At 43.3% G+C, this 27814-nt stretch overlaps 1 protein-coding gene across 1 annotated transcript; it reads left to right on the plus strand.

Annotated features, from left to right (window-relative positions):
• Positions 1-17312: 17312 nt before the first annotated feature.
• On the plus strand, positions 17313-27354 carry LOC306960568 (protein NLRC3-like; the record flags this gene model as incomplete). Its single annotated transcript, XM_079553001.1, has 7 exons — positions 17313-17344; positions 23896-24000; positions 24109-24172; positions 24871-25024; positions 25092-26874; positions 26939-27106; positions 27177-27354. 7 exons carry the CDS (start codon positions 17313-17315, stop codon positions 27352-27354), a joined length of 2484 nt encoding a protein of 827 aa, XP_079409127.1.
• Between the last annotated feature and the right edge of the window lie 460 nt (positions 27355-27814).

The following is a 27814-nucleotide window of genomic DNA, read 5'->3' on the forward strand; positions in this document are numbered from 1 at the left end:
TGTCTTTTTCTAAATCCTTTTGTTCCAGAATCCTGAGTTCAACATCTGTCATTAAAAAACACTCATCACCTCGCACCATCACACAGTCTCTTCAAGGTAACGCCTTCAGGGAGGAGACTGCGCAATCTACGGGTCAGTTCCAGTCGACTGAGGAACAGTTTCGTCCACAGGGCCATCGGGAAGCTGAACTCCCTGCCCTCCCTCATTCCAAAGCAAAAAGTCTCTGTCAATTTCTATCCTGAAGAAGATAGATAGGCTGATTTTGTAAAATCCACAAAATCGGCCTTATATATCGGTTGATTTCAATTTTTTCGGGTTACTAATGTCTTAATGAAGTTTGTGTTTTTTAATATTGTGTCTTATCTTGGGCCCCATATATAAGCAAACTGTTTCTTCAAGGGTGTCCCATTTATGATTATGCATTATTCCATTAATGAATGTGTAAATGTTTTTACCATGTATTCATAATTAAAAAAAACAATTATCCAAAAAAAATATATATAGTTGAAAATACAAAATCAACAAGTTAATTTAGTATGTTTTTTTTTTATATGTATTGTATATACTACACATACATATGCATATACCGCAAAATATGTTTTTTCTCCCCTTGCCGTTCCCCCGAGGAGTTAAACGCACGCAGGTTAAAGTGACAGCTCAGCTGGTTGAAAGGCCCGAGTACACGAGCACTGTTCCAATACGTTTAACTTATGCGTTCTCCCGTTCTCCCTAAGTCCATACTTCTCATGTGCTCAGCAAGTACATACTTGCCGAGCACACAAGAACATACTTGTATTCTTGAGTATTGAGAAACGGACAATATTTTTGTGTGACCCATATAGTACGAGGAACACACAGAGAGGCGGACAGCAAACACCCTAACTGAACTTCCTGTGATTGTACAGTCCAGAAAAAGCTGAATTTGCAGTCAAAAACGTCCAAAAAAAAACTTATTTCGGTGACAGAGGGTTAGTATAAGTCCGTGCGAGTCTAAAACTGTGGCTTTTGTGAATAAAGGGGGGAATTTAGAAAATTTATGAATTTCAGGAGAAACTCTGACAGAGTCCAACATGCTGCCAGGCAAAGAACTCTGTTTTCTTTCACGGAGGATGGGCGGGCCACTTGCAAGCCACTTAGAAGCCAATTTAAAGGCATTTTTGGCGATAGCGGCTGCGTTTGCACACCATATGGTCCAACTGGGGAATGTGCACGCGCGCCGGATTGGGTCCGTTCCAATCCGACAAAGTCTGTGAAAGATATGAGGCTTTGAAATTTGCTGAAAATGGCCTCTCAGTTGCGGCCTCGTCATGACCACACCCAATAGTTTAAAAAGAAAATGTAATTGATGATTTTGAAAGCCCCATGATTTTGGGACATGTTGGCCAAAATTGGAGGCTTTCCATTGACAACTCGGGGATCAGGGGCCAGAAGTTCAAGAGGTACGATTTTGAAGGTTTGAGGTTCGTACCAAGATGGCTGACTTCCTGTAGCATTTAGGGCGGGGTCACATGTCCTGTACATGTCCTGACGTGGTCTATTTCCTTGGCCAATGTCAGTTTTGCGACCGGTCCTCTATTGAGTCAATGTAAGCTGCCTGTTTGAGGGGGCGCCACAGAGCCAACTTTCATTATTTTCTCTCGCGAACCCCACCCAAAATTAGAGCTTGCGGAGCACTAAGTTTTGACCCGTTACTTGCATATCGGTGCACGTTTGCTACGTGAATTCTTGCGTTTTCGTCCCCTGTTAACGATATTAATTAGTCCCTTGCGGGACACTGCATGTCCGTTGCTCGGGCCTAATAAATCTCGTTCTCCTCTAAATGATCTTGATTTCAATTTTTCCAGGTTTCTGAAAGGTTTCCCTGCTGATTGAACCGTCTCCATGGTTACACATACATTCCATCCACAAAACCTGAAACCTTAAACACCATTGATCCTGGTCATGAAGGCCACTGATGGAAAGTAAAGGCATCATGCTGACCACCTATAGGCTACAGCCGCCGGGTCATTTAAGGGTTAAAGATGCACTAGTGTCAGTTTGGTTGGACTAATTTTACAAGGACTTTTTCACAACAGCAGAATGGCCAGATCATGACTGTTTTTTATTTGTTGTATTGTTTTCTTTATTTGTTTAGGATGCACCAGAATGCAGGAAGTGCATTTGAAAATAAAAAAAATCTCGTCCCTAAGGGTTGGGGTCACCCTGATGCAACATGAATGCACCCTCTGTTAATTGGCTTTGGATCTGGGCCTGATCTTAAGTCCTGGGCACCTGTGAGCCAAACCAACAAACACATCATTAATGTGTACTATGTGAGTGATCCAGTCTGTACGTCAGAGCGAGCCTGTATCTCTGGGGCTCAGAGTCACGATGGAGAGGGTGAGTGTGTTGGGTCTGTTGCTGCTGCTCTGCTCTCTGTCTGGAGCTGAGATCACTGAACAAAGACAAGAAAGTCCAGAGAGTGTGAATGTGCCTCATCCTTGTCCGTCAGACCTCCACGCTGTGCTCCGAGAGATGAGCGCCAAACTGGCCCAGAACAGACTGAAGATCCAGCAGCTGCAGACGCTCGACCAAGGTGAGAATGAAGCTTTTGCTCCATCTTTGTTCTGTTCTAACTGGACTGCTCTCTCTGCCAGAACAAAACACTAACCTGGCTAAATATGAAGTCAGGATGGAGGAGCTGCAGACGAGGATGGAGCAGATGCAAACACTTGACCAAGGTGAGATTAAAGACGACACTTCCCTCTGATACGACAAAGTGTGTTTGAGACAATTTGTTGCTTTGTTCTTGACTGATTTAAGACTCATTGTTTTGCTTCAGCTCAAGCCTCTGGACTAAAGAGCTTAAAGACTCGGACCAACGAGACTGAAAACCAAGTGGAGTTTCTGAGGAGAGACAGAGCAGGTGAGACTTTTACTGATGCTTTGGAACCAGAGGAAGAACATTAAAAACTACTGGAATGTTATTTTCACAAAAGCATCGAGTTCAGTCTGTGATGTCATTGTTAAACTTCTCATTCCAGTGGGACAAGTGGCTTTCTCTGCCTCTTTGTCAGAATCAGGCGAGCAAATGCTCGGACCAATCAACGCTCACACCACTCTGGTGTTCAAACGTGTGGTCTCCAGCATTGGAAAGGCCTACAGCCCAGACACAGGGGAAGGAACTGAAATAATGTTACAGTGAAGTGTTCAGCAGCAGCACTACACTACAGTCAGGTCCATAAATATTGGAACATCGACGCAATTCTCATCTTTTTGGCTCCATAATCCACCACAAAAGATTTGAAACAACTAAGATGTCCTTAAAGTGCAGGAAGTTCAGCTTTAATTTGACATCGAACCTATAGCCCCCGCCCGCGGGGGCTAGCCCCCTGGTGGTACAATGTAACGCTCGTATCTTGCTACCGCTTCCACCCACACACGCTTATCATACGTCAAAATGTCGAGCAGAGACGCCTCTACAAAAATATCCACTTCAAACTCAAATCAATCTAACACAGCTCAAACCCCAGGCAATAAAGCACACACATGGCTAGAACAGAACTTTTGACCAAGTACTGATATCTGAGGGCTGACATCCCACAATACGAACAGCAGCACACAAAGCTATACAGCAAACGAAAGCTAACAACTCACTGAATCGATAGGTGTAAAGCTTGTTAACACAGCACTAAACGTTTTCAGCAGAGCCCACATCAAACTGCAGAAAATCCACCAGCAAAAGAAAATAAAACATGCAATTGCTGACTTATTTTGGCTGTTTTTCGTCCGCGGTAAAACTTTTTCTCCCAAGCCTGTGCTCCTGGTGCTCTACGTGAAAACTCTGTTTCATGGACGCCATGTTGGGTCTGCTAGCCCCCGTCAAAATGGCACAGCGAGCCATCGCGCTAAAACTGTGACTCACACTAGCTCTCGCTGTGTCTATGTTTGCTCACCTGTAATTCGCCAGGGCTTCTGTCCGTCACAGCATGGGGGATCTCATTGGATCCGGAAGAATGTCTGCTTTCAGGGGATATATTGAGGTCACTGATTGGTTAAAATTTCGCAGTCTTAGCAGGATACATAACGAGGCTTCCTCAGTTGAGTTTTTACGCGCAGGGCGCATGACGCACGAGGAAGCAGCAGAAGCGTATTTTCGAACAGATTTTTTTACTTTTTGTCACCACACCATGGCTTCTAGAGGGAAAAAGAGGGTGTACACTGCGGAGGAGACACTGACTATTGTTCTTGGAGAAATTGAGTTTGAACATGCTTTTGATGATTCGTCTTCTGACGAGTCCGACCTGTTGGAGCCAACCAGCGGTTCAAATTACGAGTATCCACCAGATGAGAGAATTGTTTTCTTCTTTTAGTATACATTTTACTGATAGTCACAAAATGCACAGACAAGTGTATTGCTATTATTGTGGGAGTACTAGTTTAGTGCTATGTAAAACCGATGTATTATTATTATTATTATTATTATTATTTATATTTTATTATTTATTATTATTATTTATTATATATCTGAACATATATTTTTGTATTATTTATTCCACAGCAGTGATGATGATGGCAAACGAGAGTCTGGTGTGCCAAGCAGACCTTTATCACCACAGCCAGGTCCATCTGGAGTGCAGATGTCACCCGCTGCTTCGACAAGGTGAGGGTCTAATTTGTTTTGTAGTACTTAGCATAAACTCACACATTGCAAATGAGTCATTGTCTATAACGTGTGCATTTTGCAGTGCTGGAAAAGAAAGTCTGCCATCTCTACAGTCAACACCTCAGGAAGGAGCAGTGCACAAAAGGGCGAGACGTGTATTGTCCAAAAGGCAGAGGTGATTATTGACATTGTTGTTGTTTCACTATACAATATACTGTTTGCAAATTAGTGACTGTCTGTCTTCCTGCTGCAGTATGGCTCCAGACACATTCACACCTTCAACTGGGCAAGGTGTGAGTTCCTCTCACAGCAGTGGTGGTGGGGAGGAGGAGGAGGAGGAGGAGGAGGAGGAGGAAGAAGAGGAAGAGGAGGAAGAGGAGAAAGATGAAGATGAAGATGAGGAGTACCAGCCGCCCTCTGCCCCAGTGTCAAGAAAGTCCAAAAGGCTGTCGTCCGCAGAGCAGAGGTAAGCGTTGGAAAAGCTGCCTGCAACTGATTGCATACAGATGCAAATTAGTGACTGTCTGCCTTTTGTTTTTCAGTGCTCCTTCAAATACACAAAGTGTGTCTGCCCCCCCCTTCAAGGAAGCCACTGTCAGGCCCCGAAAGGCACTCTCCAAGAGCAAGACGGGGAGGAAGAGAACAGGTCCTGCTGCCACAGCATCTGCTGTGGCAGATACTGTGGCAGCAGGTGATCGGTGGAAAAATCGTGATGAGGAGGACACTGCACCCAATCCACGCCGTTTTGTTCCAGCGAGACACAGGGCCTGTTTTGGACAAAGACGCTTCATGGACAGTCCTGCAGCTATTCCAGCTGTTTTTTGCCAGTGCCACGGTGAAAACAATTATTGGAAACACAAACATTCATGAAAGGCAAAAGGAGGCAGGAAAAAAATTCAAATGGACTCCATTGACTTTGAGGGAGTTTTACATTGTCCTGTCTATACTGCTGTTCACTGGACTTGTCTGCGCACGCACAAGACACGATTATTGGAGGACAGATTTCCCATATGATCTCCCATTCCCAAGGAAAAAAATGTCCCGGGACCGGTTTTTAGCCATCATGTGGTCACTGCACCTCAGCAACCCTTTGGAAGACGAGGACAATGAGCGCAAGAAGGGCACACCGCAGTACGACAGACTTTTCAAAATCAAGCCACTTTACACAGACATTGTAACAGCTTGTCAGTCATTTTATCATCCGCACAAGTGCATTTCAATAGATGAGCGTATGGTTGCATCCAAAGCGAGAATTGGAATGAAACAGTACCACAAGGACACACCGACCAAATGGGGTTATAAATTGTACGTTCTGGCAGACTCCACAAACGAATATACTTGGAACTTTTTTGTATACACCGGCAAGAGCAACACTGTTTCCGAACATGGACTAAGTTACACCTCAGTCATGGATCTTCCCGTACTTGGCTCAGGCTACACCGTTTTTGTGGACAATTTTTACACTAGTCCAGCCCTGTTCAAAGACTTGTCAAAGAAGAAAACGGGTGCCTGTGGCACAATAAGAAAAACTCGTTCTGGTTTCCCCAAAACTACATTGAATGACCTCCCAAAGAAAGCAGCGAGGGGTGAAATAAGATGGATTCGAGAGGGCCCACTGCTATTTGTGAAGTGGATGGACAAACGGGAGGTCACGATGTGCACCTCTGTTCATGGTGCATACAGTGGGAAATCGGTCAAGCGAAAGGTCAAGGAGCAAGGCCAATGGAAGACCGCACAAGTGCCCTGTCCCGATGCTGTGGTGGATTACAACAAGTCGATGGGCGGTGTTGATTTATCTGACGCCCTTATTGGCTACTACTCTGTCCTCCACAAGACAATGAAGTGGAATAAAACATTCTTTTACCACTTCCTGGACATCGCAGTGGTAAATGCCCATATAATACACACGGACCTGGTTGAACTCAAGGCTGATGGGACAAAACCACTCACACAAAAGAAGTTCCGGGAGAAACTGCTTGTGGAAATGGTCCAATTTGCAGATGCTGAGGAGACCCCTGAGGAGACCCCTGAGGAGAGGCCAAATACCTGCATGCCAGTGTATTATGGGGAGGATGCCACCGCCCAGAGAAAGTACTGTAAGAGATGCTTTGATGCAGGGGACAAACGAGTAAAGACCCCTGTGTACTGCAGGAAGTGTCAGGTACCTCTGTGTCTGACAGCCAAAAAGAACTGTTTTGTCGCCTGGCATGATGCTCGGTGACGTTTTTGCTTTATTTTACTTTTTATTACATTTGTGTGTGTTTTTGCTATATATAGTTTTTATAAATAAAGTGTGCTGAAATATATACATTTTGTCTTTACATTTTTGGAAAAAAAATAGCATTTTTATGACCAACTATGTAAAAGCATCCTAAATTTTCATTTTCATTGAGATATTCCATATTTCAAATTTTGTGCCAAACTGTGCCAAAATGGCACAGTTGGTCTCCGCCTGGATTTTTTTACATTCTAAGCCTGTAAAACTGTAAAATTCTTTGTTGAATAGGCACCAACTTTGCTCTAAATGTTCATGACAGGATTTACTTACAATTTAGGTTCAGACTTTGCTTGTTTACTGTAAAAATAAGATATTTTGCTCCTTTTTTTCTGTTTTTATTAGGCGGAAATAACATTTGTTGAGAATGGACCACAATTTTCCTTGCCCACAATTATTGTCTTCCAAAACTTCACATCCACAACATCCCCAAGCCCCAACAGCCCAGCTGTGAACAAAATTTGCATTTTAAACCTTGTACAAGGCTTTTAATTATGAAAAGTATGGGAATACTATTTTCGGAAAAGTGAGATAAATAGAGGGTATGAGGTTAACTCAGGTGAACGGTGTAGGAATTACAAGTGTTTTTATGTGAGCCTCCCACTTTTCAAGGGACCAAAAGTAATGGGACAAAGCAACAATTATGAATCAAACTTTTTATTTTTCATATTTGGTTGCAAATCCTTTTCAGTCAATGACAGCCTGAAGTCCAGAAGGCACAGACGTCACAGACTCTGGGTTTTATCCCTGGTGATGTTCTGCCAGGCCTCGACTCTAAATGTCTTCAGTTCCTGCTTGTTCTTGGGACATTTTCCCTTCAGTTATGACTTCAGCAGCTGAAACACTGCTCAGTTGGATTCATGTCAGGTGATTGACTTGGCCATTGAACAACTTCTTTGCCTTAAAAAGCTTTGGCTTTGGCTGTAGTTTTGGGTCATTGTCAGGGGCGGACTGGCCATATGTCCATTCTGGAAGAGCACAGAAGGGCCACTGGCTCTAGGGCCACCGGTCTGGCCTCTCACTTTTCTCCTTAACCTCTCACACCCTGCCGTAATCGAGCTTTACCCAAATCTAAAAGCTTAAAAGAAAACCATCCAAAAACGAGGAAGAAAACGGAACAAAAATGCGCCGTAAAAGCAACAAAAAAGTGACAAAAACACAACAAAATGTGACGAAAACGTGACGACAAAGCAAAGAAAAAAGCGATGATAAAACAACAAAAACATGAAGAAGAAATAAAATTAAAAACAAGAGACAAAACAACACCAAACAACAAAAACGCAACGAAAAAGTGACAAAAAAGTGATGAAAACATGACAAAAATGCGGCGACAAAAGTTACCATCACTTTTCTAGATTTTAGCTACAAATGAGGCGTTACAGTGTTGCTCTCCAGTCAAGAAGCTTTTAGATTTGGGTGAAGCCGAACAGGAGAAAATGCTCTCTGTTAATACGGGAGGTAAGAGGTTAACATGTCTTTGTGGAAGCGTCGCATTTACGCTAATCTGGGCCAGGCTGGTCAGAGTCCAGGGCTGTTTTTCAGTCCCAGTCCGGCCCTGGTCATTGTCCATCTGCACTGTGAAGCATTTGGCTGAATATGAGCTCATCATATTGGCCCAAACACTTCAGAATTCATCCTGCTGCTTTTGTCCACAGTCACATCAGTAAATACATGCCATGATGCTGCACCACCATGTTCCACTGAGGAGGTGGATGTTGCAACAATATCCAGAATGCAAATCTCACTGAAATGAACTGTGGACGTCTCATCTGCTCCTCATCAATGTGATAATGAGGGAACAGCTGAGCAGCCACTTTGTCCCAATACTTTTAGTCACACACAAACCTACAATTCCTACACAGTGAACGACAGTCAGACGGATACGGCACCACGTCCAATGGAGTCGCTCTGCTCCTGGAGGCCGGAGACGTGGTGTTTCTGCGTCTGTGGCAGAACCATGTAATCTCTGATACTCAAAACCACCACAGCACGTTCAGTGGTCGCCTGCTGTTCCCCATGTGAGACTCTGGTATCGCTGTTTTTAACCACTCAGGATGTGGCGTTCATGACCAGCTCTTTAGAACGGCTCTTTAACATCAGAGACCTGGATCAGTGTGTTATAAAAATGAGCTGTGCATATTTAAGAAACAAATAACGATGTGAGCAACAATATATGTTATGAAATAGTGATGATAAAAGGTTTGAATAAAAGGTTTAATCATTGGTTATTGAGAAGTTTTGTATTTTAGAAACTTATAATAGGCTTGTTGTTGTTGAAGTTCTTTGGTTCATATAATCACTATACTCACTTGTTGAATGTTATAATGAAAGATAGACTGTGGTGAAAATAGAACGTGAACGGTAATTTATTGAAGGGGGGGCAATATGGTGGGTTTTTCCCAAACCATCGCCAGAACTCCACTCCAACCGTTACATTCACTGCAAATTAAACAGTTTATGCAAATCAATCACAAAAGCTTCTAGTTAAACATGTTGTTGTTGGTGTTTTTTTTTTAAACTGGGCCACACTCAGTATAGCTCAGATATATATCTATGCATTTTAATTAAATATGCTCAAAGTAAAACACAGCCTTCATCACAGCTTTCTATTAAGGGATTGTCATTTATTTTATACATATATTCAATAAAAATAATAAAATAAAATGATATTATGTTTTTAGAATTTGCAGCGGGCCAATTAAAAGTGGGCCTCGAGCCGCAGTTGGCTCGCGGGCCGTAGTTTGGACACCCCTGCTTTAGACTAACCCGCCCAACACTGGCCATTTGTTGTGAAAGTTTGTCAGAGGGAAGTGCTCTTTTATTGTGAAGGCAGGAATGACCTCTTCACTGAAGGAAACAGGTGAGGCTAATGAGCGCGACCCGACCGCCCCGCCCCCGGGCCCCCACGGAGGAGCACGCGGGACAGATCCTCATTAAAAGTTTTTAGAGCCGCCATGAGAACAAATGTGGACAAATGCTGCTTCTGGAGGGAGTTATGGAATCATTCAGAGGAGCCAAGCTGTGTTAGAACAGAAAAGAAACCGCTGAAGACAACTATGAAGGTAAGCTACATGCTAATGTTATGCTAACACCAGCTAAAGCGGCGCTAACAGCGGCTAAATGCTAATATGGGTAAAATCCCCTCATAGCACAGCGGTATGATGTTGTGAAATATTAAATCCTATGACCTGCGTGTGGATAGTGAGGGCTGTCCACTCTCTCCTCACCGGAGCCAGAGTCTGTTCAGACGCGGGTCAGACGCGGGTCAGACACGGGTCAGACACGGGTCAGACACGGGTCAGACACGGGTCAGACACGGGTCCATAGAATTATATACATGGAAGAGGCATGCTGTCCCAGCTCCTGTCTCTTTACATAGAGGTGCTCAGTGGCGCATGACTCCAGTTTCATCCGCCATTGCGGCCCAAAGTACCCGTATGACGCGTCACCTGTATCTATCTAGTAAAGTATAAACATCCACTGAAGTAACTGATATTATCCTCAGACATGACTGAGCCCCCACGAGGCAGACCTGCTCAGGGGGAGTTCAGAGATGGTCCTTCAAACACATCCAAGGTCAGCTGATGTAAAATATCTCCACTTTAGCTCATGCCAAAGAATTAGGTTTATTCCTTTTGATTTAAAGAATATATGACTCTCTGTGCCATGTAGGTCTAAATAACTGGTGTCCAGCTGACTTTGACTGGCAAGACTGACCACCACCATCAGTGTCTGCATAAGAGGAGTGGATGGAGTTGTGGTGGGCGGGACCAGCTGCTTGACCATAAAAGGGCCTTTAGACTTTCTAATGATTATTTTCTCATATTATTAATGACTCAGTGTTTGTGGCTGATCTTCAGGAGTCTTGTTTTAAACTGGGTGAAAGAAAATGAATGACATTCTTGGTTTGTGACTTTTGTAAATGTGCTTCTCTGTAGGTTCGTCCTCATTGGCGTCGGTGTAAATGACATGACTGTGTTCATTAAACGACTGCACTGTTGTTTTGTTTCTCTGCCTTTAGCAGCAGCATCAGCAGGAGTCGTGTAACATGGCCTTGTTGGTTACAGTATATTGATCATTTTAATACTATCATTCATGTTCTCCTAAACCAACATGAACATTAAACAATATTTAGAAGTGTACAAACACTTTATGTAGTTATGAAGCAATTCAATACAAAAATATTAAAAATGTACTTTTATTTGGCAACACTAATCTCATGAAGTACAACAGAAATGAAGGTTATAATGTTTGGGCATCAGACCTGTTTCAGTTGTTTTGTCGTGTTATGAGCCGAAAACTCAGCAGCTCCAACAACAAAAAAAGATGAAATTATTTTTTTTTGCATAAAAACTGAAAAAATCCTATAAATCACATATTTTGTCACAATCACAGCAGTGGTTTGGAATCTTAACTCTAATGGACTCATGGGAAGTCACAATAACTCGCTTTGTGTTGGAAAATGACTTGTCTGTTTGCAAAAGTCTATAAAAGAACAACAACCCTGTCAGCATCAGACAGTCACAATAAGGACGTGAGAGTATTTCATGTGCAATATTCCTTATATCCAATGTTTTCTTTGTGGTGCTGGGAAGCAGCACTAATGTCCTACAGAGAAGTGTGGACATCAGGAGGAGACTCTGGGCTTCAGGCTGGACCTGCAGAGATTGAGGAGCTTCATGTTAGTCCAAACGAGTGATTTACACTTTGATTTACAACCGTCTTTAAGAGCCAACTTTAGACGCACTTATTTCTTCAGGCGTTTAATCAGTGATTCTTGGGCCGTCCTGGTTTTTGTGTTGTCGTTGGCCTTTTGTTGTGTGTATTTTTCAGATTTTTTAGCTGTTGTGAAGCTCTTTGTGGCTCTCATCTGTGAAAGGTGCTGTGAACATTACTGAGCCTACTCACTTACACAAATAATATAAGTCGTAAACTTACCAAGTACATTCAATTCTGCTAGTATTTTTTAAATTAATCAAACAGTTACGGGTTATTAGTGCCATTATTTAATTTTCAGGCGTTCCTAGGAGGACTCAGGCAAACCTATCCCTAAAATGGCCGCCGTCAGAGTTTTTACAGATTACTCAGAAATACATGAATGTGCCAAGGCAACACTTCAGCCATGTTTTTAATGAGGGAATGACATAATAACATGATGAAAAGCTTGAAAAAGTCGATTTTGCATAATACCCCCCTTTAAAGAAGTATTTATGATGCTTTACAATTTACAAGTCCATGTCCTAAAAATAGTAATTTTAAAGAAATATATTTGCCTCAGTGTGAAACTCCAGATGCCTGTGGACCATTTTACAGGCTGCTCCTTTTACATGATTGTCTATTGCCAAAAGGGCTTTTTGGGCTGCTGGCTGCAATACCACGGTCTGCCACTAACACGTCCTGGAGACGGGTGAAAAGGGGCGGACCCCCCCCCCCACTGGTCTCGACATGTGACTGAGCCACATCCTGTTACACTTATCAGAAAGTACTTTGCCCTGTTCCTGCTCAGAGGTACGTACAATAAAAACATTCTGATTCTGAAAGAGCAGGCGACGGTTCAGTGAAGCAGAAACAAATATGTCAGTTATAGACATATCTGTGGGGGGGTTAGCTGTGACATATCTGTGGGGGGGGGTTAGTGTGACATATCTGTGGGGGGTTAGCTGTGATATATCTGTGGGGGGGTTAGTTGTGACATATCTGTGGGGGGTTAGTGTGACATATCTGTGGGGGGTTAGCTGTGATATATCTGTGGGGGGGTTAGCTGTGACATATCTGTGGGGGGGTTAGCTGTGACATATCTGTGGGGGGGGGTAGTTGTGACATATCTGTGGGGGGTTAGCTGTGATATATCTGTGGGGGGGTTAGCTGTGACATATCTGTGGGGGGGTAGTTGTGACATATCTGTGGGGGGGGGGTAGTTGTGACATATCTGTGGGGGGTTAGTGTGATATATCTGTGGGGGGGTTAGCTGTGACATATCTGTGGGGGGGGTAGTTGTGACATATCTGTGGGGGGGGGTAGTTGTGACATATCTGTCGGGGGGTTAACTGTGACATATCTGTGGGGGGGTTAGCTGTGACATATCTGTGGGGGGTGTATGTAGAGGTCTACAAGTGCGACCAGTCGAGTAGTTCACTGCTCTACAACGCGTGGATTTGACTGAAACCACCGGACATAAAGGTAAAGCACGTGGGTAAATGTTTCCTGTTTAGTTTGGAAATACAGATGCTTTGAAAACAGGAAAACAAAGCTTAACCCCTTAACTCCCACCTTAACCGAGCACAGTTTGGCTTTACCCCAATCCAAAAGCTTCTGGAAAAAAGGTGGGAGAATAGAGACAGAACTGAGACGAAAACAATGATGATGTGGCAAAAAAGTGAGAAAACTTTGACCAAAAAAATGACAAAAATGTGACAAAAAAATGACAAAAAAATAACAAAAAATGACAAAAATGTGACAAAAAAATGACAAAAAATAACAAAAAATAACAAAAAATGACAAAAAAAGACAAAAAATAACAAAAAATGACATAAAATGTGACAAAAAAAGACAAAAAAAAGACAAAAAATAACAAAAAAATGACAAAATAAAATAAAAAATAACAAAAAATGACAAAACAATGACAAAAAATGACAAAAAATGACAAAAAATGACAAAAAAAGACAAAAAATAACAAAAAATGACATAAAATGTGACAAAAAAAGACAAAAAAAAGACAAAAAAAAGACAAAAAATGACAAAACAATGACAAAAAATGACAAAAAATAACCAAAAATGACAAAAAAAGACAAAAAAGGACAAAAATGACAAAAAATAAAAATGACAAAAAATGAGAAATAAAACGACAAAGAAAAAAAATGACAAAAACGACAAAAAATAACCAAAAATGACATAAAATGTGACAAAAAAGACACAAAAAATTACAAAAAATAACAAAAAATGTGACAAAAAAATGACAGATAAATAACAAAAAATGACAAAAACGACAAAAAATAACAAAAAATAATAAAAAATAACAAAAAATGACAAAAACGACAAAAAATAACAAAAAATGACAAAAAATAACAAAAAATGACATAAAATGTGACAAAAAAAGTAAAAAAAAAAGACAAAAAATGACAAAAAAAAAAAGCTTAACCCCTTAACTCCCACCTTAACCGAGCACAGTTTGGCTTTACCCCAATCCAAAAGCTTCTGGAAAAAAGGTGGGAGAATAGAGACAGAACTGAGACGAAAACAATGATGATGTGGCAAAAAAGTGAGAAAATAAAATAAAAAATAACAAAAAATGACAAAAAATGACAAAAAATGACAAAAAATGACAAAAAATGACAAAAAATGACAAAAAATGACAAAAAAAGACAACAAATAACAAAAAATGACATAAAATGTGACAAAAAAAGACAAAAAATAACAAAAAATGACAAAAAATGTGACAAAAAAATGACAAAATAAAATAAAAAATAACAAAAAATGACAAAACAATGACAAAAAATGACTAAAAATAACAAAAAATGACAAAAAAGACAAAAAAGGACAAAAATGACAAAAAATAAAAATGACAAAAAATGACAAATAAAACGACAAAGACAAAAAATGACAAATAAAACGACAAAGAAAAAAAATGACAAAAACGACAAAAACGACAAAAAATGACAAAAAATAACCAAAAATGACATAAAATGTGACAAAAAAGACACAAAAAATGACAAAAAATAACAAAAAATGACAAAAAATGTGACAAAAAAATGACAAAAAAATAACAAAAAATGACAAAAACGACAAAAAATAACAAAAAATAATTAAAAATAACAAAAAATGACAAAAACGACAAAAAATAACAAAAAATGACAAAAAATAACAAAAAATGACATAAAATGTGACAAAAAAAGTAAAAAAAAAGACAAAAAATGACAACAAAAAAGACAAAAAATGACAAAAAATGTGACAAAAAATGACAAAAACGACAAAAAATAACAAAAAATAACAAAAAATGACATAAAATGTGACAAAAAAGACACAAAAAATGACAAAAAATAACAAAAAATGTGACAAAAAATGTGACAAAAAAATGACAAAAAATAACAAAAAATAACAAGAATTGACAGAAAATGACAAAAATAACAACAAATAACAACAAATAAAAATTGACAAAAACGACAAAAAATGACAAAAAAAAAAAACGACAAAAAATAAGAAAAAATGAAAAAAAAAATAAGAAAAAATGACATAAATTTGACAAAAAAGACACAAAAAAATGACACAAAAAAAAGACAAAAAATGGACCAAAAAATAACATAAAATGTAACAAAAAAATTGACAAAAATAAAAAAATGGGACGAAAAAATGACAAAAAATGTAACAAAAAAAAAATGACAAAAATGTAACAAAAAAAATTACAAAATAGACCAAAAAAAAGAAAATTTGACAAAAAATGTAACAAAAAAATGTATGGATTGGACTCCACCAACTTGAACTAACAGAGGGGTGTTCTGATTAAAAACCCTTAAACCTCTCTCAGTTAGTTCAATGTCACATAGTTTCTCCCTGCCACTAACCTGGCTAACACCAGGCTGCTGTGTGCGCTCGAATTATTTCGAACTGCACAACAGCCTGGAGACCATGGCCCAATTTTCCGGTGGATTTGGGAACCAATCACAGAACGAGGAGAGACGCAAGACGATGACGCGCTATTCGAAAGCTTGTAGTTTATTTACGGATAAAAAAAAAGTTTTTTTACGGATCCAACATGACAGCAGCAGACGCGATGCTATTGTTCGATCAAGCTTTAGACCTTGTTCTAAATAATTTAGCTCAAAAGTTTACAGCGGATACGTCATACGTCATCTCATACGATGATACGATTGGCTGTGGCTACGTGCAGACGCATGATAGACTTTTTTTTTTTTTTTCGTATCGCCCAATAAACGAGTATGGACGATCGTAAACCACACCTCTCCTACGAGAACATGAATTGGTGGTCCCCAGACTAAATATCACTTGTGATTTTAGTCTGGTGTTAGCCAGGCTACCCTGCCACTAGGATGGAAATTACACTTGTGTTTCTTCTTTTATATCTGGAACAGCCCGGGCTCCTGCTGCAGTTAAAGCCTTTAGGAACAGCTCAAGTGTGAGTCTGTTATTCATTCATAATTTTATTGTGATGGCCCGGCCCAAAGCACCACAACCGAGCGGCCCACCGGGAAATGTCCCGACTCTCCCGATGACCCAGTGCACCACTGGTTATAGATTGACCTGAGATCATCATGAGAAGTAGATCTGTAAAACACACAGCTGAAAAACTTGTCTTTAGTCGTGAAGATGTTGACACAACAGCAAGAAGAAAGTTTGAAATCACCTCCTCCTGGATTAGATCAAGGAATGAAGCTCCTGCTTCTTGTTCATGAAACACTGTAGAACCTCCTAAAGTCTGCGTGAACTGAGTTTGCTACAGCCCAGAAACAGGAAGAGAAGGAGATTTGTCATTTTCTTCTCTGAACGTGCGTTTAGAGGCTAAACAAACATGCACCTTATTTCCCCAGATCCATTTGGGCTGAAGCAGCGTCTCAGAGCTGGACAAGGCAAGGCAAGTTTATTTGTAGAGCAGAATTCATACACAAGGCAATTCAAAGTGCTTCACAGTTGCATAAATACAAGAAAACAAATAGAATCAATAAAAACATCAACATAAAATTAATCAATTACAGTAAAAGGCGAGAGTACAGATAAAATACTTTCAGTCATATGCATCGGTAAAAAGAACTGTTTTCAGCCTGGATTTGAACATTGTCAGAGTTGAGGCCTGTCTCACATCCTCGTGAAGACTGTTCCAGATTTTAGCTGCATGAAACTGAAACGCAGCCTCACCGTGTTTATTATTGACTCTGGGAACCACCAGGAGGCCCCTCCCTGAAGTTCTCAGGGCCCGAGATGGTTCATACGGCTCTAACATGTCAGAGATGTACTTTGGAGCTAAACCATGAAAAGACTTGTAGACAAGCAGAGCTGTTTTAAAGTCTATTCTCTGAGTGACAGGAAGCCAGTGCAGAGACCGGAGCACTGGACTAATATGGTCGTATTTCCTGGTTCTTGTCAGGACTCGAGCAGCAGCGTTCTGGATGTTCTGTAGCTCTGACAGCTCGTTTAGAGAGGCCAGTGAGTAGGCCGTTACAGTGTCTAACCTGCTGGAGACAAATGCATGGATAAGTCTCTCTAAGTCTGGTTTTGACACTATTCCTCTGATCTTAGCAATGTTTTTCAGATGGTAAAAAGCTGCTGATGTTATTGCTTTGATGTGGCTGTTTAAGTTCAGGTCTGAGTCCATGATTACTCCTAGATTTCTAACCTGATTTTTTGGTTTTAGAGAGAGAGACTCAAGGTGACTGATAACACATGATGGAGGACACGGAGCCCAAAGCTGAGAGGTGAGGTCCTCCACTGTTCTCCAGAGTCAGGATTAAAGTCTCTGCTGCCTCAGTGTCCACAGACCTGCTCCTGATGTCAGTGAAGAGTCACAGCTCCAATAATAATCACAATGTTTGACACTTAGAATGTGCTTTACAAGCCTGTGACCGAGTCTCTCACAGTGCTGCTGTACACATGATTCATCCACTCCAGACTCAGTGGTGCTAAGCCACTATTGTAGCCACAGCCGCCTCTGGGGTTAGACTGACTGAAGAGAGGCTGCCGATCTACGCCACTACCACCACTCACACACTTATTCATTAGAGCCTTTTGTACATCATTATAGTAGAGATAGATGGATCTGATTCTTTTCAGGACAGATTAGTCAAAAAAAAAATAAAAAAAATATATATATATATATATATATATATATATTTTAAAAAAACAAAACTCTTCCTCACCCTCCGCAGGCGGTCTCTTTCTCCTCCTGCTCGGGTCCTCTACCAGAGGCCTGGGAGCTTGAGGGTTCTGCGCAGTATCTTTGCTGTACCTAGAACTGCACTTTTCTGGACCGAGATGTCTGATGTTTTTCCTGGGATCTGCTGGAGCCACTCCTCCAGTTTGGGGGTCACTGCCCCGAGTGCCCCAACGCCCACGGGCACCACTGATGCTTCACCCTCCAGGTTTTCTCCAGCTCTTCTCTGAGCCCCTGGTATTTCTCTAGTTTCTCGTGTTCCTTTTTCCTGATGTTGAAGTCACTTGGTATTGCTATGTCGACCACAATGGCTTTCCTCTGCTCTTTGTCCACCACCACAATGTCCGGTTGGTTCGCCATTACCATTTTGTCCGTCTGTATCTGGAAGTCCCACAGGATCTTGGCTCGGTCATTCTCGACCACCTTTGGAGGTGTTTCCCACTTTGACCTTGGGGTTTCCAGCCCATACTCTGCACAGATGTTCCTGTACACTATACCAGCCACTTGGTTATGGCGCTCCATGTAAGCTTTCCCTGCAGCATCTTAAACCCTGCAGTTATGTGCTGGATTGTCTCATTGGCCTCTGCACAGTCTACACCTGGGGTCTCTAGGTGTAGACTGTATATATATATATATATATATATATATATATATATACATATATGTATATATATATATATATATATATATATATATATATATATATATATATATATATATATATATTTACATATATATATCTTATTCTTCTGGCATTTGGCAAATAGAAATAATTGTGAAAATTCTAACTGACCTCCATCCATCCATCTTCTTACACTTTTCCGTTTCAGGGTCGTGGGGGCAGCTGTTGGAGTTGCCCAAATCACATTGCACCAGCCCCTTATGGCTCCTCTTGCAGGTGGTGGGTCCACAGAAGGACGGCCTCACGATTCAAACCGGGCCTGTTGGTATCTCATAACTCATAATTCTGAACCGCTCTTTGTCTGACCCGTCACTTCGGACCTGTTTGCCATTGGAGACCCTACCAGGGGCACAAATCCCCCGACACCAGAGCTCCCAGGATCATTCGGGTGCTCAAACCCCCCCACCTCGTTAAGGTGGCGATTCCAGGAGTGGTTCTAACTGACCTAAAAAAGTAAAAGTTTTTTCCAACACTGAATAAAAACATGTGTCTTTTTCTAAAGTGCAGTTTGACAAACAGGTCCTACAGGTGACGGGTCAGACTGAGAGCACTTCCATAAACTCCTATGGAGAGAGTTTGATCAAAGACTGTGGTTTTGCCCGGTCAGGCTCAGCTCGGGCCCCGCCCTGGGCCAGGCCTGGGTTTGGGCGACTCGTATGGTCTGTTTTTTATTTCACAGGGACAATGCACAATTTAACATTGACCAAAAGAAAATAAATGTATGATCTTGGTGTCATCCAGACACGTCTCCTCTGCTCCTCTTCCTCTCTTGGTGCAGTAAAGCTTCTCCATGTCTGATTGAAGCACAGCTGTCCTCAGTCTCGTGCATCAGCCTCACTGTGCTCAGTGTTCAGTCTGATCCAGGACAGTCCCATGTGTTTCACTAAAGTGTTTTCTTCTTAGTCTCAGGATCCTCCAGAAACCTCCTCCGTCTGAACCTGGTCCCAGATGTGAGTCCCTCAGGAGTGACTGGTCTAAGGACAAACCACTGGACTTCAGGACAGGGCGGTGAGTTTTGCCTCTTCTGTTCAAAGACCTCCTGAGACTGGCCCAGTGAGAAGTCATCACTTTAACACTGAATTTACCCTAAAAGAAGCTCAGCAGAGCAGCATCAGCACGTCATTTTGTTCCATCTGAACTTAACCAAGCGAACAGTGGGAGGAAAACGTGTCTTTAGGCAGCGATAACTTCAATCAAACCTTTCCTGTAGTTTCAGATCAGACATTCACAATGATCAGGATGAATCTCAGACCATTTAGACCTTAGACCTTTACAAATCTGCTGCAGTTCAGTGAGATTCACTTACTTATTCCGCGCTCTCCTGTGAATGTTTACATGTTATGGCCAATAAAAATAAGATCAAATGTAAATGTTTGAGTGGGATTAGTTTAAGCAGACACTGATGATCCATTCTTGTGATTTTAACAATGATCCAACCACATTTTATGACCAATTTAGGCAGAAATGTAAGAAATTCCATACCCACTTACCTCTGCGTTGAAAACTCCGGCGTTTAGCGGGGTGGATGTGGGAAAAGGGTGATTTAGGGAAGAACAGAGACACCGGAGCACACGTGAAGCTTTAGCTGCTCTCACACTCTACATGTAAACTGCAGCGCTCTAAACTGTGCTATTTTATATTTTTGTCCTATTTTTATTGTTTATATTTCTGCTCTTTAATTTCTTTACTCATTGAACAAAAGGCACATCTTTTTACTCTTTAACTGCACATTTCCTCTTTTCCTCCTCTTCACCCTGAGAGATCTTATCGAGAGATAAATGTAACAAGTGAATTTCTCCATTGTGAGATCAATAAAGGATTATCTGATCTTCCCTCCGTGTCTTTTGTTTTCATAAGTTTATTCTAGCGCAGGGGTCGGCAACCCGCGGCTCCGGAGCCGAATGTGGCTCTTCAGCCTCCTTGTAGTGGCTCTTTGTCCAACTGGAGCAGCACCGAGTTTAGCTACAAGGAGAGCCGGGTCTGATGAGTCGCTGCAGATACACACCTGCAGATACAGGCCTGCAGACACACGCCTGCAGATACAGGGCTGCAGACACAGGGCTGCAGATACAGGCCTGCAGACACACGCCTGCAGATACAGGCCTGCAGACACACGCCTGCAGATACAGGCCTGCAGACACAGGGCTGCAGATACACGCCTGCAGATACAGGCCTGCAGACACACACCTGCAGATACAGGCCTGCAGACACACACCTGCAGATACAGGCCTGCAGACACACACCTGCAGATACAGGCCTGCAGACACACACCTGCAGACACACACCTGCAGATACAGGCCTGCAGACACACACCTGCAGATTCAGGCCTGCAGACACAGGCCTGCAGATACAGGCCTGCAGATACAGACCTGCAGATACAGGCCTGCAGACACACGCCTGCAGATACAGGCCTGCAGACACACACCTGCAGATACAGGCCTGCAGACACACGCCTGCAGATACAGGCCTGCAGACACACGCCTGCAGATACAGGCCTGCAGACACAGGGCTGCAGATACACGCCTGCAGATACAGGCCTGCAGACACACACCTGCAGATACAGGCCTGCAGACACACACCTGCAGATACAGGCCTGCAGACACACACCTGCAGACACACACCTGCAGATACAGGCCTGCAGACACACACCTGCAGATTCAGGCCTGCAGATACAGGCCTGCAGATACAGGCCTGCAGATACACGCCTGCAGATACAGGCCTGCAGATACAGGCCTGCAGATACACGCCTGCAGATACACGCCTGCAGATACACGCCTGCAGATACACGCCTGCAGATACACACCTGCAGATACACGCCTGCTGACACAGGGCTGCAGATAAAGGCCTGCAGACACACGCCTGCAGATACAGGGCTGCAGACACAGGGCTGCAGATAAAGGCCTGCAGACACACGCCTACAGATAAAGGCCTGCAGACACAGGCCTGCAGATACAGGGCTGCAGATAAAGGCCTGCAGACACACGCCTGCAGACACACGCCTGCAGACACACGCCTGCAGATACACGCCTGCAGATACACGCCTGCAGATACAGGCCTGCAGACACACGCCTGCAGATACAGGCCTGCAGATACACGCCTGCAGATACACGCCTGCAGATACACGCCTGCAGATACACGCCTGCAGATACACGCCTGCAGATACAGGCCTGCAGACACACGCCTGCAGACACACGCCTGCAGACACACGCCTGCAGATACACGCCTGCAGATACACGCCTGCAGATACACGCCTGCAGATACACGCCTGCAGATACAGGGCTGCAGATAAAGGCCTGCAGACACACGCCTGCAGACACAGGGCTGCAGACACAGGGCTGCAGACACACGCCTGCAGATACACGCCTGCAGACACAGGCCTGCAGATACAGGGCTGCAGATAAAGGCCTGCAGACACACGCCTGCAGACACAGGCCTGCAGATACAGGGCTGCAGATAAAGGCCTGCAGACACACACCTGCAGACACACACCTGCAGATACACACCTGCAGATACACGCCTGCAGACACACGCCTGCAGACACACGCCTGCAGATACACGCCTGCAGATACACGCCTGCAGATACAGGGCTGCAGATACAGGGCTGCAGATACACGCCTGCAGATACAGGCCTGCAGACACACGCCTGCAGATACACGCCGCACCTCTTCATCCCAAACGTCTGCGCGGTTTTAGGATGTTTAGAATCTGTCCTCTTTATATTCGCTCATACCTGCAGCTGCTACGTTTTTAAGAACCAAAACAAAGCGCACGAGCTGAAACATGTGCTTTTGCCGCTCGCTCGTGTCTGTCAGAAACTACGGCGCTGAAGGGCTGAGAAAATCCTTCGACCCTCGTTCATAAAAATAGATGAAGGGAGAGAAAGGAAAGAAAACCAGCCTGTTAATGTGCAGCTCCTCCTCTGGTGCCGTGGGGAACAGTGGCTGTTACAAGATCCCACTAGTCTTTATAAAAACACTTTATATGAGGAAGTTTATGGCATAATAGGTCAGTTAACTCTCTCTCCTGTTAATAAAACACACAAGAAACACATATTATAATTTATAGCCATTTTTAATGAATTGATGAATGAAGAGAGACGATGAAGAACCATATCAATAAGAGAAACTATCAATGGTATTAAAATCGATTAAAAAAATATTCTACAAATAACTATTACACAGAACAAACAAAACCTAAAAAATCATTTCAATCAAATTGAGCGTTTAAACTATTGTGTCTATTGCGAGCCGGCCGCCCCCCTCCCCTGCGTAACAGTCAAAACAACAACGCGGCAGCGTTGAGCCATTCAACTAATGAGAGAAATGAAGTTTGTCACTTGAGTCGCTCAGATTTGCGACGAAAGGGCTCAGGACAAGTTGTAGCAATGCTTGCTAGCTAACTTGTGATGGAGATGAAGTTGTGAATATTGTAGCAATATTTGATCTTATCTTCCATGTCCTTCCAGATGAAGGTAGAGATTTAGATGAACAAATAGAATAAAATAGCTTTAAATGAATTTGCCATATTGTCACACCGTGATGTACATTTTTGTTCATATGTTCCCGCTCTAATGTTTAAAACAATAATGTCTCATATCTTTATGTTCTAGTAATTCTATACAATAATACGTCAGATACAACAAGTCCAAAGACCAACTGGACCTTCTTTGCCAGTTTGCACACATTTCTTTGAAGGATTGCAAAAATATCCTCTGAATATCGATATCGAGATATTGAAAAAAAATATGGAGATATTCATTTTTGTCACCATGTCCCAGCCCTAGTTGCCGACCCCTGGGCTCGGTTATGGCCATTTACTCACAACAACAGCGACACCAAAGCACGACTCACCACTGATGTGTCCGTGAGTCCTTCTTCTCCTCCATCTGCGTCACTGCAGCTCCACATCCCTCCTGTCACTTCCATCTCTGTCCTCAAACGTCCTGGTGTCTCAGACCCGTGTCCCCCGCTGTGAGCAGGGCCGACTGGGACTGAAAAACGCTCTTACCACCCGCCTGAACCACATCCAAAAGCTTCTCAACTGGAGAGCAACAGTCTAATGCCTCATTTGAAAGCTAAGACCTACAAAAGTGATTGTCATTTGTCATGTTGTCGCCCCGTTTTTGTCACATTGTTGTGGTTTGACATGACCTGTCTGAGGACGGGCCAGTGCCCGAAACGTTACATACGGTTTAAGTAAGAAATACTTTTGGAGCTTTATTGTTGTGACACACAAACATATGACTCACTTACACACATGGTTATTTTCATATGTTACTGACATGTGTTTTCACCAATGTTAAACTGTGTGTTTTATAAATGATATTGTCCCATTTCAAATAAAACATTGTAAGAGAATCTAATTTTCACACAGTTATATTTCATGTTTATGGTAAATGTGTTTGTCTGTGTTAGACCCAGTGTTGACGTCAGACCAGAAGGTTCTGAACCAGGCCCCGTCTGTGAGTCCCTCAGGAGCAACTGGTCCATGATGAGCCCACCGAACTTCTCCTCAGATCTGTAAGATTGAGTTTGTTTAAACACAAGGACAGACAGTGGTTTAATGAGGTTCTGAAAGTGTGAGAGAAACAGCTGAATCCTGAGGTGTCTGTTGTGTCTCTGTCACAGAGTGGAGCAGGCTCCAGAGCTCAGAGCTCAGCAACATCACACTCAGCTGGACTCCATATTTAAGGTGTGTCCTTCACTGAAGTTTGGAGATGTTCAGATGAATGGACTTGTTTCACACAGATCTGACACTGCGTGCTGTCCAGCTCTGTGTTCTCCCCTCCTCCCGCCCACTGCAGGAAATGCAACCAGGTGGATCACATGATCCAATCAAGGACATGGTGTTGCTTCTTGACACACAAAAGAGCAGAGACAGAGAGCAGTTGGAGCTGCTGAAATACTTAGACTAAAAGGACTGAATTGCAGTAAACCGGCCTTTCTAGAGACTGTGGAGGACAGCCGGTAAGGGCAAAATGCTCTGTTTTGGTTTCTGTTGTGTTTTATATGTCTCGTTGGCTGATTTGTTTGTCTGAAAAAAGTTGTTATGGTGAAAACGGGGGTTTAAGTTAAAACTGATTTGAAATGCTAAAATACTAAGACCCTTGTTTAATTAAAAATACTAAAATTGTGGTTAAAATGTTAAAAGAACTACCATTTATCTTCATGGTATTTACATTTGTTTGTATCTGTTTTTCTGAGGTTTTTCACCTGCTGACAAGAGTCACAGCTTCAAATAAAAAGAAAGAAAAGGAAAAAGACGTCTACATTAGAAAGGAAGCCTCTCAAGTTGGGCGCTGCGAAGAAACTTGACACACTGACTGCATTTGTGTTGTTTCTAATGTGTCTGTGCAGCTTCTGGAGGAGGACATCTTCACTTTTGTCCAGAAGGAGCTGAAGAAGCTCCACAAGGTTCTGAGCACAGATTACCCAGAATGCTTAGAGCCTGATGAGGATGAGGATGGAGAGGCTTTTCTGAAGATCACTGTGAACTTCCTGAGGAGGAGGCAGCAGAAGGAGCTGGCTGAGCGTCTGTGGAGCAGTAGGTCCATTTCACTCCGTCATTTGATCTTCTCTGAGACTCAGGCTCTGTCTGTGTCTTCATTCAGGGAGTCGTGCTGGAGTTCTTCAGCGTAAACTGAAGTCTGAGCTGCAGCAGAAGTGTCAGAGTGTGTTTGAGGGCGTGGCTAAAGCAGGAAGCCCCGCCCTCCTGCAGCAGATCTACACAGAGCTCTACATCACAGAGGGAGGGGCCTCAGAGGTCAACCAGGAACATGAGGTCAGACACATGGAAACAGCCTCCAGGAAAGCAGGCGGAGCAGAGACAGCCATCACATGTGAAGACATGTTTAAAGGCCCCGCGGACACAGAGGCGCCCGTCAGAACAGGGCTGACAAAGGGAGTGGCTGGCATCGGGAAAACACTGCTCACTCAGAAGTTCAGTCTGGACTGGGCTGAAGGCAAAGCCCACCAGGACGTCCAGCTGCTGTTCCCCTTCACTTTCAGAGCACTCAATGTGCTGAAGGACAGGAGCTTCAGCCTGGTGCAGCTGCTCCATCACTTCTTTAGAGGAACAGAAGAAGTGAGCAGCTTTGAAGATCTGCAGCTGCTCTTCATCTTTGACGGTCTGGACGAGTGCAGACTTCCTCTGGACTTCACCCAAACCAAGGCCCTGACGGAGCCCACAGAGAGCGCCTCAGTGGAGGAGCTGCTGGTGAGCCTCATCAGGGGGAGCCTGCTTCCCTCCGCTCGCCTCTGGATAACCACACGCCCCGCGGCGGCCAATCAGATCCCTGCTGAGTGCGTCTCCATGGTGACAGAGGTGCGAGGGTTCAGCGACCCACAGAAGGAGCTGTACTTCAGGAACAGGTTCAGAGACGAGGCCCACACAATCATCTCCCACATCAAGACGTCCCGAAGCCTCCACATCATGTGCTTCATGCCAGTCTTCTGCTGGATCCTCTCCACAGTCCTGGAGCATGTGCTGAAGACCAGAGAGAGAGCAGAGCTGCCCAAGACCCTGACTCAGATGTACATCCACTTCCTGGTGGTTCAGGCCAAAGTCAAGAACATCAAGTATGAAGGAGGATCTGAGACAGACCCACACTGGAGTCCAGAGACCAGGAAGATGGTGCAGTCTCTGGGAAAACTGGCCTTTGAGCAGCTGCAGAAAGGAAACCTGATCTTCTATGAGAGTGACCTGAGCGAGTGTCGGCTGGACGCTGCAGCCGCCTCAGTGTACTCCGGAGTCTTCACACAGGTCTTTAGAGAAGAGCCAGGCCTGTACCAGGACAAGGTCTACTGCTTCATCCATCTGAGTGTGCAGGAGTTTCTGGCTGCTCTTCACGTCCATCAGACCTTCATCGACACTGGAGTCAACCTGCTCTCCACAAAAACACGGAAGTCCACTCTGCTCAGAGTCAAACCTAAACTGAAACATCTGCACCAGACGGCTGTGGACCAGGCCTTACAGAGTCCAAACGGACACCTGGACTTGTTCCTGCGCTTCCTCCTGGGTCTTTCACTGCCGACCAATCAGAGCCTTCTCCAAGGTCTGCTGACACAGACAGGAAGTAGCTCCCAGACCAATCAGAAAACAGCTGAGTCCATCAAGCAGAAGCTGAGTGAGGAAGTGTCTGCAGAGAGAAGCATCAACCTGCTCCACTGTCTGAATGAACTGAATGATGGTTCTCTGGTGGAGCAGGTCCAACAGTACCTGAGCTCTGGACGTCTGTCTGAAGGTGGACTCTCTCCTGCTCAGTGGTCAGCTCTGGCCTTAATCTTACTGTCTTCAGAAGAAGCTCTGGAGCAGTTTGAGCTGAAGAAATACTGTGCTTCAGAGGAGGCTCTGCTGAGGCTGCTGCCAGTGGTCAAAGCCTCCAACAAAGCTCTGTGAGTGAGGTCTATGTAAGTATGAACCTTCTAAACTTCTCCTAAAACAGTGTGTTCTCTCCAGACTGAGCAGCTGTAACCTGTCAGAGAGCAGCTGTGAAGCTCTGTCCTCAGTCCTCAGCTCCTCTAGTCTGACAGTCCTGGACCTCAGTAACAACGACCTGAAGGACTCGGGGCTGAAGATGTTGTCTGTTGGACTGAAGAGTCCTCACTGTAAACTGGAGCAGCTCAGGTCAGAGGGTTTACTCTTCATCTCTGTGAGTTTGTCATTTCTATGACTCTGTTTAACCCTGTGTGTTCAGACTGTCAGGGTGTCTGATCTCAGAGGAAGGCTGTGCTGCTCTGGCCTCAGCTCTGAGGTCCAACCCCTCCCATCTGACAGACCTGGACCTCAGCTTCAACCATCCAGGAGACATAGGAGTAAAGCTCCTGACTGCTCTACAGGAGGAGCCCAACTGCTCACTCTCCACTCTCAGGTGAGGACAGTTATTACACAGTTATTACACAGTTATTACACAGTCATTACACAGTCATTACACAGTTATGACGTTATTACTCTCATTTACTGTGTAAACATTATAATGGAAGAAACTGGATTTTATTTCATTTGGATCCATTTGGATTCTTTATGTCTCAGTGACATCAGCTCATGTGTTTGTGTTGATCTTTAAATAAAAAGGAGAAGCAGCGTTTGATCCTAACGTATGTGGACAGTTAACAAGTCGGCTCGTCCGGGAGACTCTTCAGAGTCTGTTAGCATCAGCCTTGTTCTCCAAGTTTGGTCAATGAGCTGAAGTTAGACTGATGTTATAAAGTCAGACGCTGAAGTCAGAAGTTATTATTGTGCACTTTTGATACAGCGACGTGAGCGCGGCTGAAGCACAAAAAACATTTAAAAATTACGGATTCGCGAGTGAGAACATTTATTATATGTGTTATG

The sequence above is a fragment of the Gobius niger genome (genome assembly GCF_951799975.1).
Source record: "Gobius niger genome assembly, chromosome: 3".
Lineage (NCBI taxonomy): Eukaryota > Metazoa > Chordata > Actinopteri > Gobiiformes > Gobiidae > Gobius > Gobius niger.